The 13,872-nt window shown below is 51.7% G+C and overlaps 2 protein-coding genes and 1 non-coding gene across 3 annotated transcripts; 2 read left to right on the top strand and 1 right to left on the bottom strand.

Moving 5' to 3' along the window:
* The first annotated feature begins 6,773 nt into the window (after positions 1-6,773).
* Positions 6,774-9,817, top strand: B0H65DRAFT_585352 (OPT oligopeptide transporter protein-domain-containing protein). The gene is made up of 3 exons (XM_062830921.1): positions 6,774-7,483; positions 7,566-9,437; positions 9,506-9,817. Exons 1-3 carry the CDS (start codon positions 7,204-7,206, stop codon positions 9,616-9,618), a joined length of 2,265 nt encoding a protein of 754 aa, XP_062687105.1. The 5' UTR covers positions 6,774-7,203; the 3' UTR covers positions 9,619-9,817.
* A 320-nt stretch (positions 9,818-10,137) lies between these two features.
* On the top strand, positions 10,138-10,233 carry B0H65DRAFT_t25. Its single transcript has one exon. It is a non-coding gene; the product is annotated as a tRNA-Ile (tRNA).
* A 1,481-nt stretch (positions 10,234-11,714) lies between these two features.
* B0H65DRAFT_585353 (glycosyltransferase like family 2-domain-containing protein) lies at positions 11,715-13,286 on the bottom strand (the record flags this gene model as incomplete). Its single annotated transcript, XM_062830922.1, has 1 exon — positions 11,715-13,286. The coding sequence occupies one exon, from the start codon at positions 13,284-13,286 to the stop codon at positions 11,715-11,717; it is 1,572 nt and encodes a 523-aa protein (XP_062687106.1).
* Positions 13,287-13,872: the final 586 nt, after the last annotated feature.

The raw sequence follows: 13,872 nt of genomic DNA on the forward strand, positions 1-13,872 counted from the left end.
CCCCTTTTCCCGACCCACGGTAAGATTTTCGTAATGGAAAGAACACCTCAGTTCACCTCAGCTCACTCCTCAGAAGAATCACTGGAGGATGGGAGGTGCTTTGCACTAGTGACTGCGTGTACTATACCAACTCGCTTTCAGAGACATGTAGAGGTAGCTTCCCCCTAGTTCTGCATCATGCTCATCTGGCAGATCCCGTCTGACTTCAAGCCGGATAGGCGAGGTGACACTTGAAGTACAGGGCCTCCCAAGAGATCATCCCCGGATACCATGTGTGCTGGGGTGTTGCCTTTAGTCACGCAGTCTAAATAAAGTCTAATCGTGGCCAAGACACAACCGAGTGGTCGGTAGTCAGAAACTGTCCAAGATTCTGAAATTTCGATTGAGTGGAAGAGTCAGGCGGTCCTTGAATCGGACTTTGGGAGCCGCGACTGACATGTGGCCAAGACATCAACCACTCCCTGGGGGAAAGAACTATTGTTTCCTCAAAACCAATGGAAAGCCGCGATCGGTGTTCGCCGGCGCTTCTTGTACTTGTCATGATACGTGATGTCGTTGTTATACTATAGCAAACATCCCGTCCTCTGTGGGAGCTACCACGTCGTCGGAGGATCACCCTGAATTCATTGTGAAGCCATAGACCTGGGCTTGCCGAAGCATGACGAATTGTGACTTGGCGATTTCACACATTAGACACTGGGTTTGTCCATGAGTACATCTGGCGCATTGCTAGTCGAGGATTTGGATCGTTATAACTAGAAACGTCACAGTCTGATGTTGCGAGCGGGAGGAGGTGAACCTACAGCAGTCGCTCACCTCACATCAGCGCCAGCGCCCGCTCCCGCTATCCGCTGCTTGGCGTCTTTGCCGAGATGAGCTGCAGGCTGACAGCTGCCAGGGGCAGTTTTCCCCTGAGGTGAAGTTGCCGTCTGTCTTGGCGCTCTGTGCGGCAGCTGCCGCGATCTCTCGAACCAGTGGAGCAAGAAGCTCTGAACTGAGCACTCTTACTGGCCAATTCCATTTCCTCGTCCCCACACGTTCTTCTGCCGTCGAACGCCTCACAATTTCCTCCATCTTCAACATTCAGTTCTGCAACACCACGAATGCCCAGCGCAGGCAACTGATGCCAAACAAAGCTTGAATTGAACTTGGTCTTTTCAATGTTTGCGTCACTGGGTATTCTCGCCATAACTTTTGTCCAACACCTTTATCCTGGGAATATAAAGTTGTGATCCAGTGTCACTAACGTCAACTGATCAGACTTGTGCGGCTTCAGACATTTGACAAGCCTGAGCCTGACATCCCCGATGCCATGTACCTCACCTCATCACATCCCGCAGCGCATGTAGAAGGGGTATTTCGTCAGGAACATGCGGTGATCCTACTTCGAATGCGCGCCCTATAATGATACTTAATTGACCAAGGATGACATATTATAAATGTAATCCTTCCGTCCTCAACTTTGAGCCGCTATATCCGGCATATGTAGGTACATGCTGCACAAAGAGTTATATACACGTCGCATGCCTTCAACTGCTGACAACCCATGGACAACCTCTTTCTTGTCATTCTCTTCTCTCCAGGCCGCCAGGTAGCACATCGTCCTCACCGAAATAACCGGGACTCCTACAACTATTGCGAATACACGCACTCGGAAGACCCGACTCACCAGTCACTCATCACCTGCGCTTCGCGTGCTCTTGTTGCACTATACTCTACCCAGAATATCCCCGACACTCGCAACACAATCCACGCGTCTGGTAGCGCACAGCGGAGCTAACGACATCCGGTCATTCAAGCACGGACAACACAAAAAAACAGACGCGCCATCGTGCAACTCAGTTACACAAAGAGACTTCAGACAAAGAAAAGAACCCAGACAATGAAGACCATTTTTCCGTATGACGGCTATCCCAGAGTGATATTTCCCAGTGAAATAGGACATGATAAACATCTCAGGGCGTGGTAAGAAGACCCGCCCGAAGAATCGGACAATAATCACGCTCCTAATCGTCAGGAGAAGAGAAGGCTAAAGGGTTTGTGTTGGTGATTCCAGAACACCCACTGCCTTGAAGTGGATGACATAGTCCAACAATAGAGGTATGCCGAAGAGAGGCAATAAGGTCAGTTCAGTCACATGAGAAGGTGCAAAGGTGATGTAACAAACCCGAGAGAAGCCCGCGGGCGTCAGGCCCATTGACCTTTTTTTCTTCTTTTTTTTTTACTTCGTGGCTTCTGTTCGGAAGTAACCAACAGTGTTCATCAGTTCTGTGGTCTGCGCATTCACTTTGACAAGAGATAATGTGTGAAGTAAACCACCCTGCCCATCGCTGACTTCAGCTTTGTGCTGTATACCTTACTAGGTCTTGTCCCCCTTAGGTATGTAAGTGAAGAAAAGCAGCGGGCGTCCCAACTCGGCGAACCGTACATGTATAGGGAGATAAGCATCGATTGGTGGGATGAGAAAACTGATACTCAAATGTGCTTACCTACACCCAATGCTACATTCTCTTTTCGACTCGCCGACGCATGTAACTGAGATGCGAGCGGAAGTAGGTAGAGGGCGGCCAGTCCAATTGGGAATAAATCGAGTGTGGACCGCTCGAGAGAAGGCATATCGAAAACGAGGTAGGTGATACGCACCAAAGCATACCCGGGGCATATCATACCTATCGTGTTCGGTTTAATTCTCGGCCACTCACACCAAATACTACCAAAAACGAAGAGGCGACTTGCTTACTCCGAGCGGATAGCACGCCCCCAAATGGCCCCCAACAACCACAACACACATCTCTTCTAGCAGTGATACATGTATTTTGGTGGTAGAAGATACGGTGCTGTCTCGATAGACCGACGTGCATATACCTACGCTTCGTAACTGATAGCACTCTCCTCAGCAGGCAGCCCGGATTGGCTAATCAAGGGTGTGGCGTGAACGAAAATCGCTGGCAATATTGCCGCTGAATGATGTGCATAAAGTAGAATGGAAGGAAGGTATGTTGGCACGGAGTTCGGTCTCAACCGTGGAGGTGGGCGGGTTGCTGTTAGTGACTGAGCGATCTGGGCCACATACGTCGAAAGTACGTATGTGGCGAGGAGGAGGGAGCCGTTTGTTAAGGTATGTGTCTGGTATATCCGGAGGTGGATGAGGTATCCCCGGAACGCCAACGAACAGGAACACTGTGTTCGGCATTATATTGACGAGTGAATGGAGCTGAGCGGTTCAGTGATTGAGTATTGTTTGGGGCACCGTGGAACTTGTAGTAGACCAACTCTTATCATGTCAGCTTTGGTGAAAGCCTTCGAGGAGTGTCTGTCGTTAGTGTATAATGCGACTTTGTAGTTTTGCTGCTCGCCCTCGTACATATATATCGAGTGAGTAAGCCTGTCCAATGTTACCGCTCTTCCAGTGCGTGGACCAAAGGTATCAACCGCAGTGGCGTCCACCAACTCGGCCCAGCGGCAAGATATACAAGACAAAACTGCCTATGAAGTTGGTCCGCAACTCATGGCACTGCCTATAGCCTAGGCTTTCTCGATAGAGGTCGCGAAACTCACACAGCCCGCAACATTGAGTCGCCTCCCGATAGCCTGGTCCAGGATCTCTCGGACGATGATCGAGACGATGCAGCCCTAGAAGGCCTGCCTAGGCAGTCTAGGTATGTAGGTAGGTAGGATGTGTGACGGGAAGAGAGGCCCTCGCATGATCAGACCGATACATGCCATACCACCTCACCTCCCTGGGTCCTCGGTGAGATGTGCGTGACTGCGTGTTAACCAACTTCTTTAGCAGGGACACGGTAACACTCTGATATCCGATGGGGAGGGAGTGCTTGAGACTGCGGCAGAGTCACTTTGATATGTAGTGTATGATATTCTGGCTTTCCCGCACCCGGGGTTACCGGCACTCCCTGTGTATCGGCACGTGGTGAAACTGGAGCTACTGCGGAGGTCAGCATGGAAATCTCGAGGAGGCCTGAGCCCGTCCCATCCCATCCCATCCGGTGCCGATCGCGGCCCAGGAGAGTGACGAGTAAGTACCTATGAACATAGGTATAGGTAGTGGCTGGAAAGACGACTGCCAGTTCGTGTTTCTTTGCAAGGAGCTGTTGAGATTTCAGACACTTTAATGTGTGCGATCTTGAACTCCAGAGACACGGTGAAAGCCCAATCTCGTGATCTGATCTTATGAGTTTCTTGATAAGAATACGAATGGCCAAAAGGAGCAGGTCCAGCAACAACCAGATGTCGGTCAACCACTCAAAGCTACAAGAGGATTCAAAAGTAAGAACTAGCTCTGACCGACGCCAACCGCCCAGTGGTTTTGAATGCAGCTGTAGCCATGATAGGTTTGCGATAGAAAGGCACGTTGGTGGCGTAGACCCCGACAATGAAGTTGGAAGTCAGGTTGTGATAGAACAGGTATAAGCTCAAGCACTGTGCCTTATGCGGTAGTCAAGTACAGCAGGTCGGGATACCATCCACTTTGAGAGATCCGGGCGTGGTGGTTGCCAAGCCACCAAGGATCGGAACTTATCGAGAACGGCAGGAGGTTAAGCTTTGGTGCGTGGCGCTTATCACGCATTATATCTTGGCATGGCTCGATCCTCCGTGTCGAGGAGTGCCGTTCGCGAGCTTCAATATCGCTGGCTTCAACGCCTTGTCAATATTGCTGTCTCCAGACTGATTCGAAATATCGGTGCTCAACATGCTTGGATCATCAGCTGGGTACTGTAAGTTCTGTTTGTTTTGGTTGTGAATTGGCCGCACCAGATCGTGAGTAATGGGGCCTGGGTCAATCATCTGTCCCGCCGCAAGTATAGTAAGGTGGTGCTTCAGACAATATGTAGAGGATTGCAGTTGGCGACCTGCTTGTTTGGAAACGGCCAAGAGTATAGATGGGATCATTCTGCGGAATAGCAGTTGCTCGCACTTGGATCTAGCCTGAACCTTGCCGATGTCCTGGATCAGTCGGTACGGTACCAGAACCACCAGGGAGCCGTGGTGTTGCGGGGCCGGGGCTAGGGTGTGGGTTTTATATGGTCAGTGCCTGTTCTGCTTGTCCACAGTCCACAGCCAGTAACCACAACGGTCGACACACCACACAACCTTAACTTTTGTGAGCGGGTTAGTCCGAGGATTGTTTGTAGTGTAGGGATGTTGTGTGCCTTTGGTGTGCTTTTGTCTTGGCGAGTGGACGTCCCTCGGCTGCTTCTCGAAACCATGCACCTGCCATTTTGGACAAAGATCTACTGGTTTGCGAGACCCGTTGGGCCTAGAGAAGCGCTATATTCTGACTGACTCTCAGAAGGCTCCCAACCAACATAAGAGGTGGCGGGGAAGGGGAAGGCCATCACGACCTAATGCGGGGAAAGGGGTGATGAATCATGGAGGTCCAGGTCGACGGTGAGGATTGCGAGATCGAGACGGAGCTCATGAATTGAGTTTCCCAATCCGACCAAGGTGACGTTGAAAATTGAGTCATTCAGAAGAGATGTGTTTGTTGGTTGAAGAGAGGTGGCCGGGTAGAGGCCGATTTTGGGAACCCGGTGTTTCGGCAGGCAACCCGCCCCTGTACCCCAGCGCAGGTTGCCTGCCGGGAACCGAACCGAGCTCGGAACTTACCAAGGCGCACGGCTCAACGTGAAAAAATTGAAGTTTCGTTTTATATCAAACCATCGAAAATGCTAGGCCAGCGCTTGATTCAATCGACCCCGATTTGACATTCACTGAGGTTGCACATATCGGATCTTGATGCCATTCAAGATCGCACCCCTTTCTGGCATACTGCGCGATGTTCCAAAATTGGCCTATTGCGTACTAGGCGCATGTTTATCATGGCCATCGAGATGCGGATGTTATGCTCGCCTACCGCCTCCCCCATCATGCGCGCAACCTTTTCCGCACCATCCATCGATTTCCTTTGCCGCGCCCTGACGATACCGATGGACTGTCGGAGTCAGAGTAACAAAAGTGGTGGCCAGGCTTCTGCTGCCAACTGCTTTCCATGCCAGCGGTGCAAGCGAATTGGTTTGACTCGAAAACGGCGACGATTGCCCTTTTTACAAAAGACATCCGACCTGCCTAATTGGGATGCCTTATATATCCTCCAGCCAATCAGCGGCTCTCAAACGACCGGCGTCGACCGTGGCAACACAGTGGTCCAGAGTCGTAAAAGTGGGTTGCAGCACTTGCAGGCCTAGCAGGGAGACCTTGCAACATTCCTGACCCGAGGTTCAAGGGCGGGTGCTCTTTGAGGACAGTGTTATCGCCATCCCGCGGTCCCGTATCCGTCTGTCATGGTGTTGCGTTCCAGGTTCCGCGTCATCTTTGTGCTGCTTATCACGGCCTACGCCCGATCGACCCAACAACGTGGCGAACGGCAGCACAAGCAGTTCGAACTTCCAGGCCTTGGGGATCGACGTGATATGGGAGAAGATTGGGACTGGAAGCTTTTGACCTTTTGCTGATCCCCTGGGCCAGCTGGGCCACCGGCAAGTCGCCCACGAGACCTTGAACCAGCGGGATGCAGCCCGTGTCTGGGTATTGAACAGGGCTCTGTTTTCAGTAGAACGGGAATGGAAGGTGAGTTTCATTTGTATCCCTGACGAGTATCTACTGGGCTGGTACGGTTTACCCCAGGAAAGTTTGTTAGCTCGAGACCTCTGATCAGCTTTGCTAAGCGTGCTTACATCCAATTTATACCTTATCTTCCAACATCAAGACCTAATATGACGGCTAACATGTCAATTCGATACTGACTATGTGTTTTTGTGTTGATATCCAGGCACTTTAAAGTGTTCCCGCAGCGTTTCTGACGGGTCTGAAGATCTCATTTGGAGTACTGAGCTAACAAACAAACCAGCATTGGACCGTATGGGTGGTGTACATGGTCCTAGTACAGTTACACACCCAACGGCCAGAATGTGCCCTAGTTCTTGGCCGCCCACGCCAGGCAGGGGTACTCCGGATGCACCAGACAAATGGAGCAACTGTCTATCTTGCAGAAGAAAGGAGGAATCGCCGTCGCAGTCATGGCCATGGTGACTGATAAATATCAACCTGGGACCGCCCTCCCCTCCACCATTTTCCGGTCCCGTCTCTTTCTTTTCCCGTGTCCCACCACAGTCGACTACGTTGTGACCTTTGGCTCACAACTTCCCAACGGACCTCCACCTATTCCTCCCCACCGAATAGGAAAACATGGCCAACGTGGAGGAAAAGAAGTCGTTCGACGCTTCGGCGGCGAACATGCGCCCTTTCTCCGAGAGCACCCCCGCCTACGAGAATGCCTACGATGTCAAGGAGAAGATGTCGGTTGAGGTCGAGAGCACTGGAGAGGTCGAGGAAGAGGAAGAGGATCTCTTCGCTCCCCTCAAGATGGACGCTTCAGTCGTTCATGAGGAGAACCCCTTGACCATCCGTGCCGTTGTCACCGGTATCGTTTTGGGCTGTCTTGTCAGCGCTTCCAACCTCTATCTTGGTGAGTTTTGTCTTCTACATGAATTCGATCACAAGCTGCGTTTGTCTCAAAACACTACTCTAACCAAACTATTCACATGCAGGTCTCAAGACCGGTTTCACCTTCAGCGCCAACATGTTCGGTGCTATTTTCGGTTACGGTATTGTCAAGATGATGTCCAAGTCCGGCCAGGTTCCCATCATCGGTGGTGCCTTCGGTCCCCAGGAAAACTCCATTATCCAGGCCGCTGCTACTGGTGCTGGTGGTATCTCTGGTATCTTCGTCGCCGGTATCCCCGCCATGTACCAACTTGGAACCATGGGCGAGGGCGCCACTCCCCAGAAGGATATTGGCGCCATCTTCACCATTACCCTGGTCTGCTCCTTCCTGGGTCTCTTCTACGTCACCCCTCTTCGCAAGTTCTTCGTCGTTCAGGTCGCCCGTGAGCTCAAGCTCATCTTCCCCACGCCCACCGCCGTCGCCTTGACCATCCGCTCCATGCACGCTGGTGCAGCTGGCAGCATCGAGGCCATGAAGAAGCTCAAGTGCTTGGGTCTTTCCTTCGGCGCCGCTTTGGCTCACCGTGTTGGCTCGTACTATGCCATTGGTATCCTTTACGATTGGCATCCTTTCACCTGGATTCACATTTGGTCAGGCTACAAGAGCTGGGCCTTGAACATTGAGTCGTGGGGCTGGTACTTCGAATGGACTCCTGCCTTCATCGGCTCCGGTATCCTGATTGGTCTTAACCCTGCTATCAGTATGTTCGTCGGCTCGTTCCTGGCCTGGGGTGTTATTGGTCCCGTCTTGGTTCACTACGGCGAGTGCATCGGCATTCAGCAGTATCCCCACGACCCTCACTGGGACAGCCTCTACACCTTCTTCTCTCTCAAAGACCTCGGCAGGGTTACCCCCTCGCCTCGTTACTGGCTCTTGTGGCCCGGTGTCATGGTCATGGTCTGCTCCTCCATGGCTGAGCTACTCGTCCAGTACAAGGTCATCTGGTTCGGCTTGAAGTCCTCGTGGCAGCAGACCTGCGTCAGCATCAACGACACCTTTGTCGCCCGTGGCAAGACCAACGGTTTCTTTTCTAAGCAGGCTGCCAAGGTTGTCCGGACTGGCGAGGAAGTGGAGGATCCCGCCAAGGCGAACGAGCAGGTCAAGCACTGGCACTGGATTGTCGGCCTTATCGCCACCCTGGTTGTTGCCATGATCATCTTCCACTTCCAGTGGGACATGCACCCGGGTCTCACCATCCTTGCCGTCATTCTTGCCTTCCTCTTCTCATTCCTCGCCATCCAGATCGGTGCTGTCACCGATTCCACCCCTCTCACCGCCGCCTCCAAGGCCTCGCAGCTCGTCTTCGGTGGTGCCACCCAACACTCTGGCTTCACCATCAAGCACGCTCAGAAGATCAACTTGGCCGCCGGTGGCCTTGCTTCCGGTGGTGCTGACGTTGCCACCTCCCTCGTCTCCGATTTCCGTACCGGTTTCCTCCTCGGCACTCCCCCGCTCAAGCAGTGGATTGCCCAGGCCATTGGTACCTTTGTTGCCGTCTGGCTCGCCCCCGGCCTCTTCGTCCTGTTCACCAAGGCCTACCCTTGCATCTACGATCCTGAGGTGGCGAATTCTCCGGACGCTCACTGCGCTTTCGCGGTCCCCTCCGTGTCCGCTTGGGCTGCCGTCGCTCGGGCTGTCACCGATCCGAACGTCAAAATCCCTCTCTCCTCCGGTATTTTCGCCATCGTCATGGGCGTTGTCTCCATCCTCCAGGTCCTCGTCCGTCACTTCTACCTCGTCGGTGAGCGCGAGAAGTGGCGCGAGTGGCTTCCCAACTGGGGTGCTATCGCCCTTTCTTGGGTCATTCCCGCCCCCGTGTTCGCCAACGCCGCCCTTCTCGGTGCCATCATTGCCGCTATCTGGAGGAAGTACAGCATGAGGACCTGGGATATCTACGGTTATGCTCTCGCTGCTGGTAAGTTCTTGGATTTTACGCTCACCACTCCGTTGCAACTCTGTACTAACAAGCTTGTCTTTTTGCAGGTTTCATTGCTGGCGAGGGTCTCGGTGGTGTCGTCGGTGCCATCCTCACCCTGGCTGGTGTTGACGGTTCCGTGTACGGCACCAACATCGCCTGCCCGGCCAATTCATGCTGAACAACTCAAACGTATGATGTTTGTTATATGTTGTTGATGATGAAAGATGGATAATGTTATACCCATGAGAGAATATGTTGTCTTAATTAGTTGCACGTAACGATGATACCACGAATGGGGGCTTTGGGTTAAAAAAAAAAAGCCCGGCTCTGAAAATGATCAATAATACTTATACCCTATTATACCAGATGACTGTTCAAATCATGCCATAGATCAATGTTTGTAAACATGCGTAAGAAACTTGAGGCGGGTGTTCTTGATGATGCCGCGATTAGAAGAGTGGGAAATCTAGGACATCAAAAACCATACAGGATACCTATGAACGCGGCAATAATGCTCAGAGACGATCAATTATAGATTCAATATTTACATTGACACTGCAGTGTCTCTCGCCGTCACATTCTCAAGAATCTTGAGAAAGGTACCTCTACATTCAGCGTCCGCCCACGGTTCGGGGCGGCTAATAACGGTGAGAATATAAGCGGGTAAACTTGCCCCTCCTTACAACAATCAGCACAAGCCCGATTAGCTCAGCTGGTTAGAGCGTCGTACTAATATCAGTTCTTTGATATCAAGTCAATGCGAAGGTCAACAGTTCAATCCTGTTATTGGGCATTTCTTTTTCCTTTTTTTTTTTTTTTTTTTTTTCCACTTCACGCCTCATTCGCCTAAAAGGCTTTTATGTGCGGAGATTCCGTTGTCTTTTTTTTTTTTTGTTTTTGCGGGCTTGGTGATCTCGCAGGCTATATCGACGGTGGTTTGTTTGGCTTTTCTTTTGCACCGAGGGGGTGGTGGGTGGACCCGCGGAGATAATAAGACAATGTGATTGATATGCGAAAATGTTAACGCCAACGAAAGTGCAACTGTACCCCCAGATCTTGCCATTGACTGTTGAATTGGCATCGGTCGACTAAAACTCGTTTTGTCAAGATGTTGCCGAGTTGTTTGGACAAGTCATTAGCACTGTCACTACGATAGCATACCTGGGCAGCTGCGACAAGTGGATTCGATTGCAAACGACATGTCCCTCCTAAATCTATACACGACGACAACAAGCAGGTATCGCGGTCCAGCGATAAGAGACTTTAAACATCTTCACTGTCGCTATTCAAGTTGTTTCGACGAAGTTTATAGTGGTTTGGAGTGAAATTGGATCAAGCATTCACTTCCGAGATACCGTTTGCAAGCGGCAGCATGGCAGGCAGGTACGTCGGCAATAGGTACTGCAACTACGCAGGCACACGCAAGGCACCATAGCAGCTTCTGTGCATCAGACACAAAGGTGTCACGTCACGTCACGTCTTAAAATATTTTTCGAGTCACAGGCATTTATTTCACAACATTTCACATCACTTTTGCACCATCATAGTAGCGAGCACAGTTTTTGGGCCAAGCATATATTATCACGACCTCTCTACCAATGCTTGACTCCCTATCTTCTCCTCCCTTCTCCTCCAAATCCTCCATCAACCGACCAGCCAGCCAGTCGGCCGCCTTTCATTATCCGCATTATCATTATGTCTTTGTCCTCCTAACCATCCATTCATCTCCCGGCTATGTCCATCCATCTTTCATGAACCAGCTCTTCATACGGGTATGTTGTTTATGTTGTTTATGTTGTTGTTGTTGTTGTTGTTGTTGTTGTTGTTGTTGTTGTTGTTGTTGTTGTTGTTGTTGGGGGGTATCTCATAAGCAATGAAATAATGCAGAAACCATCCGTCCGTTGACCGAAACCGAAAACCGAAAAACCAGAAGAGGCGGGGGGTATCGTACAATAATCTTGATCATTCCGTCGTCATGTTGTTCTTTTTCTCATTACTCGTTTCAGTCTTGTCGTCCTGTTGTCCCGTTGTCCTGTTGTGCGCCCTGAAAAAGAAAATTGCTGAAATGCCGCTGTAGTGCAGTGATGCTGTTCTTTCTGATGCCGATGTGTGATGCTGTTGTTTCTTATCCCCTGTTGTTGTTGTTCCGATCCGTAACGCCCCGAAAATTGCAAAGTTGTTTTGGTGATTGTTTTTTTTGTTTTGTGACCTTTTTTGGTGATTGTTTTCTTTTTCTTTTCTTTTCTTTTCTTCTTGCTCAAGTCCTCCTCATAGCTAAGCCTTGATGAGAGTGGCAGACTGGGGGCCCATGGGAGCCATGGGGTTCAAGGGAACCGGGGACACGGAAGGGCCGATGTCCAAGTCGGGAATGTCCTCGTCGTAGTGGATGCCCAGGGGAGACAGCTCCTTGTCGTTGTCGTCGTTCTTCTCACCCTCGGTCAAAGCGGCGAGTTTGCGGCCGGACCAGGCGTAGTCCCAGAAGGTGAAGAGGGCCCAGAGCTTGATGAAGGAGTGGAAGTAGGCGAAGAGGACGTAGGCGGGGAAGAGCCAGATGTCTTGAGGATAGGTCGAGAAGTAGCGGAAGACTTTGACGGTCTTGGTGAAGATCATCCAGGAAAGGAGAGCGGCGAGGGCGTAATTGGGCTCCGCGGCGTCGGTGTACCAGGAGGACTGGGTGAAGAGGTAGACCAGGGCGGCGTCGGTGAAGAGCGCAAAGTTGGTGAAGCTGGTCAGATAGACGGCGTAGACGCAGTAGGGCTGAGTGGCCCAGACGGTGCCTTCGGTGAAGAGAGAGGTGGTGTTGGACCTCCAAGTGGTGCGGACCCAGCGGCGGCACTGACCGAGGAACTTGGTATGGACGGGCTCGCCGACGCCGACGGTAGTCTCCATCTCAGTGTCCTTGGTGTACTGAATCTTGATCTTCCAGCCATTGTTGACCATGAAGCGGGTGATATAGTTGTCATCGTCGGGGTGGAGAGGTCCGAGAAGGCCGAAGAAGAACATCTCGTGGAGGTAGCCGGCCTGGAATTCCTTGTCTTCGAGGATGCAAGTGCGAATGCCGACGGTGCGACCGGAAATGACGAAGACACCACCGTCAATGGCGTTGGTGGCGCGAATCTCAAAGTTGTGACGGTCGAGGTACAGGCAACCGAGCATGTTCCAGAAGCGGCACCAGATAGAGAGACCTTCGAGACGGCGGACGCGCTTGTTGGTACCGACGATGCCGACTTGGTTGTCTTCGAAGGGGGCGAGCAAGGACTTGAGAAGGTCGTGAGAGTTCCAGAAGACGTGGTCGTCGACAAGGACGGTGATCGGGGTGTTGATGTAGCGGATGACGTGGGCGACTTGCTCGCGCTTGTTGGCGATGTTCGTACGGGTGACCAGAAAGTTGATAAGGGGGAACTCGTCCATGACGGGAGCTACAGCGCTGAGGGTCTTTGCATATAGGTCTTCTCCGGCAGTGACGACGATGATCTTGCGGGGGCCGTTGCGAGCGCAGCTGGTCAGGCACTCATGGAAGTCGACACCGAGGGGATCAACTGTGGGAATGACGACAGTGACATCGCGACCGGGGTAGTAGTTGGCGTTGCTCTTGGGCATGGGGGCAGCCTTGTAGGTCCAGAAGCCGATGATGTTGAGGCAGAAGCGAAGATAACGCCAGATGAAGAGAGCGAGGAAGTAGTAGAGGGCCTGTTCACCCTTGGAGAGGTGCTTGATGCCAGAGTGGATAAAGCTGACGACGAGACCCATGCACAAGGTGTTGAAGGAAGCTTGCTTGAGCCACGAGAAGGTCGACATGCCCCTGGGGCTTCCCTTCTGGGTAGGCGGAGTGAGTGTGGGTGACATGATGTCGGTTTAAGAGAGTCGTCGTAGATGGAGACTGTCGCAACGGTTCGGTTGAGGGGTAATGGTGGTGAGTGGGTGTCGACTATGTTGTCGCGATGTTTGACTGTTGAGGATGGGTAAGTACTCGATGCCTTCTCAGACGTGTGCTGATGATGTACTTACTGAAGTGGTATTGTAGATTGCTTGAGGCTCCTTGAGATAGCAGAGTGTCGATTGACTTTGGTCGTCTGACGATTGTCTGTCGAAGCAGTTTTGGGAGGGAGCAAAATGGATGAGCTCTTGGGTGCGGCGGTCGACTTTTAAACCACCTCAGCTTTCGACAGTCACCTTCCAAGGTCGCCAGGAGTGAATGGTGTTTTGGTGTCTTCAACCTGCGAACAGCCAAGTTCAGGTTGGGTGTTCTGGATTTGCTCCGTGAACAGTCGCAGATTGGCCAGTTGTTCATCGTACTGGCTGGAGGTTCCTGTCATCCCATCCTGAACAGCCCACCTGAGACGGAACAAACATAGAAACTGTTCATCCATTGGGAATCTGGATGCTTCTTCTGAAATGTGATATCGGACGAGTCTCTTCGCACAGGTCCTGC

This window comes from Neurospora tetraspora, assembly GCF_033439725.1.
Source record: "Neurospora tetraspora strain CBS 560.94 chromosome Unknown B0H65scaffold_1, whole genome shotgun sequence".
Lineage (NCBI taxonomy): Eukaryota > Fungi > Ascomycota > Sordariomycetes > Sordariales > Sordariaceae > Neurospora > Neurospora tetraspora.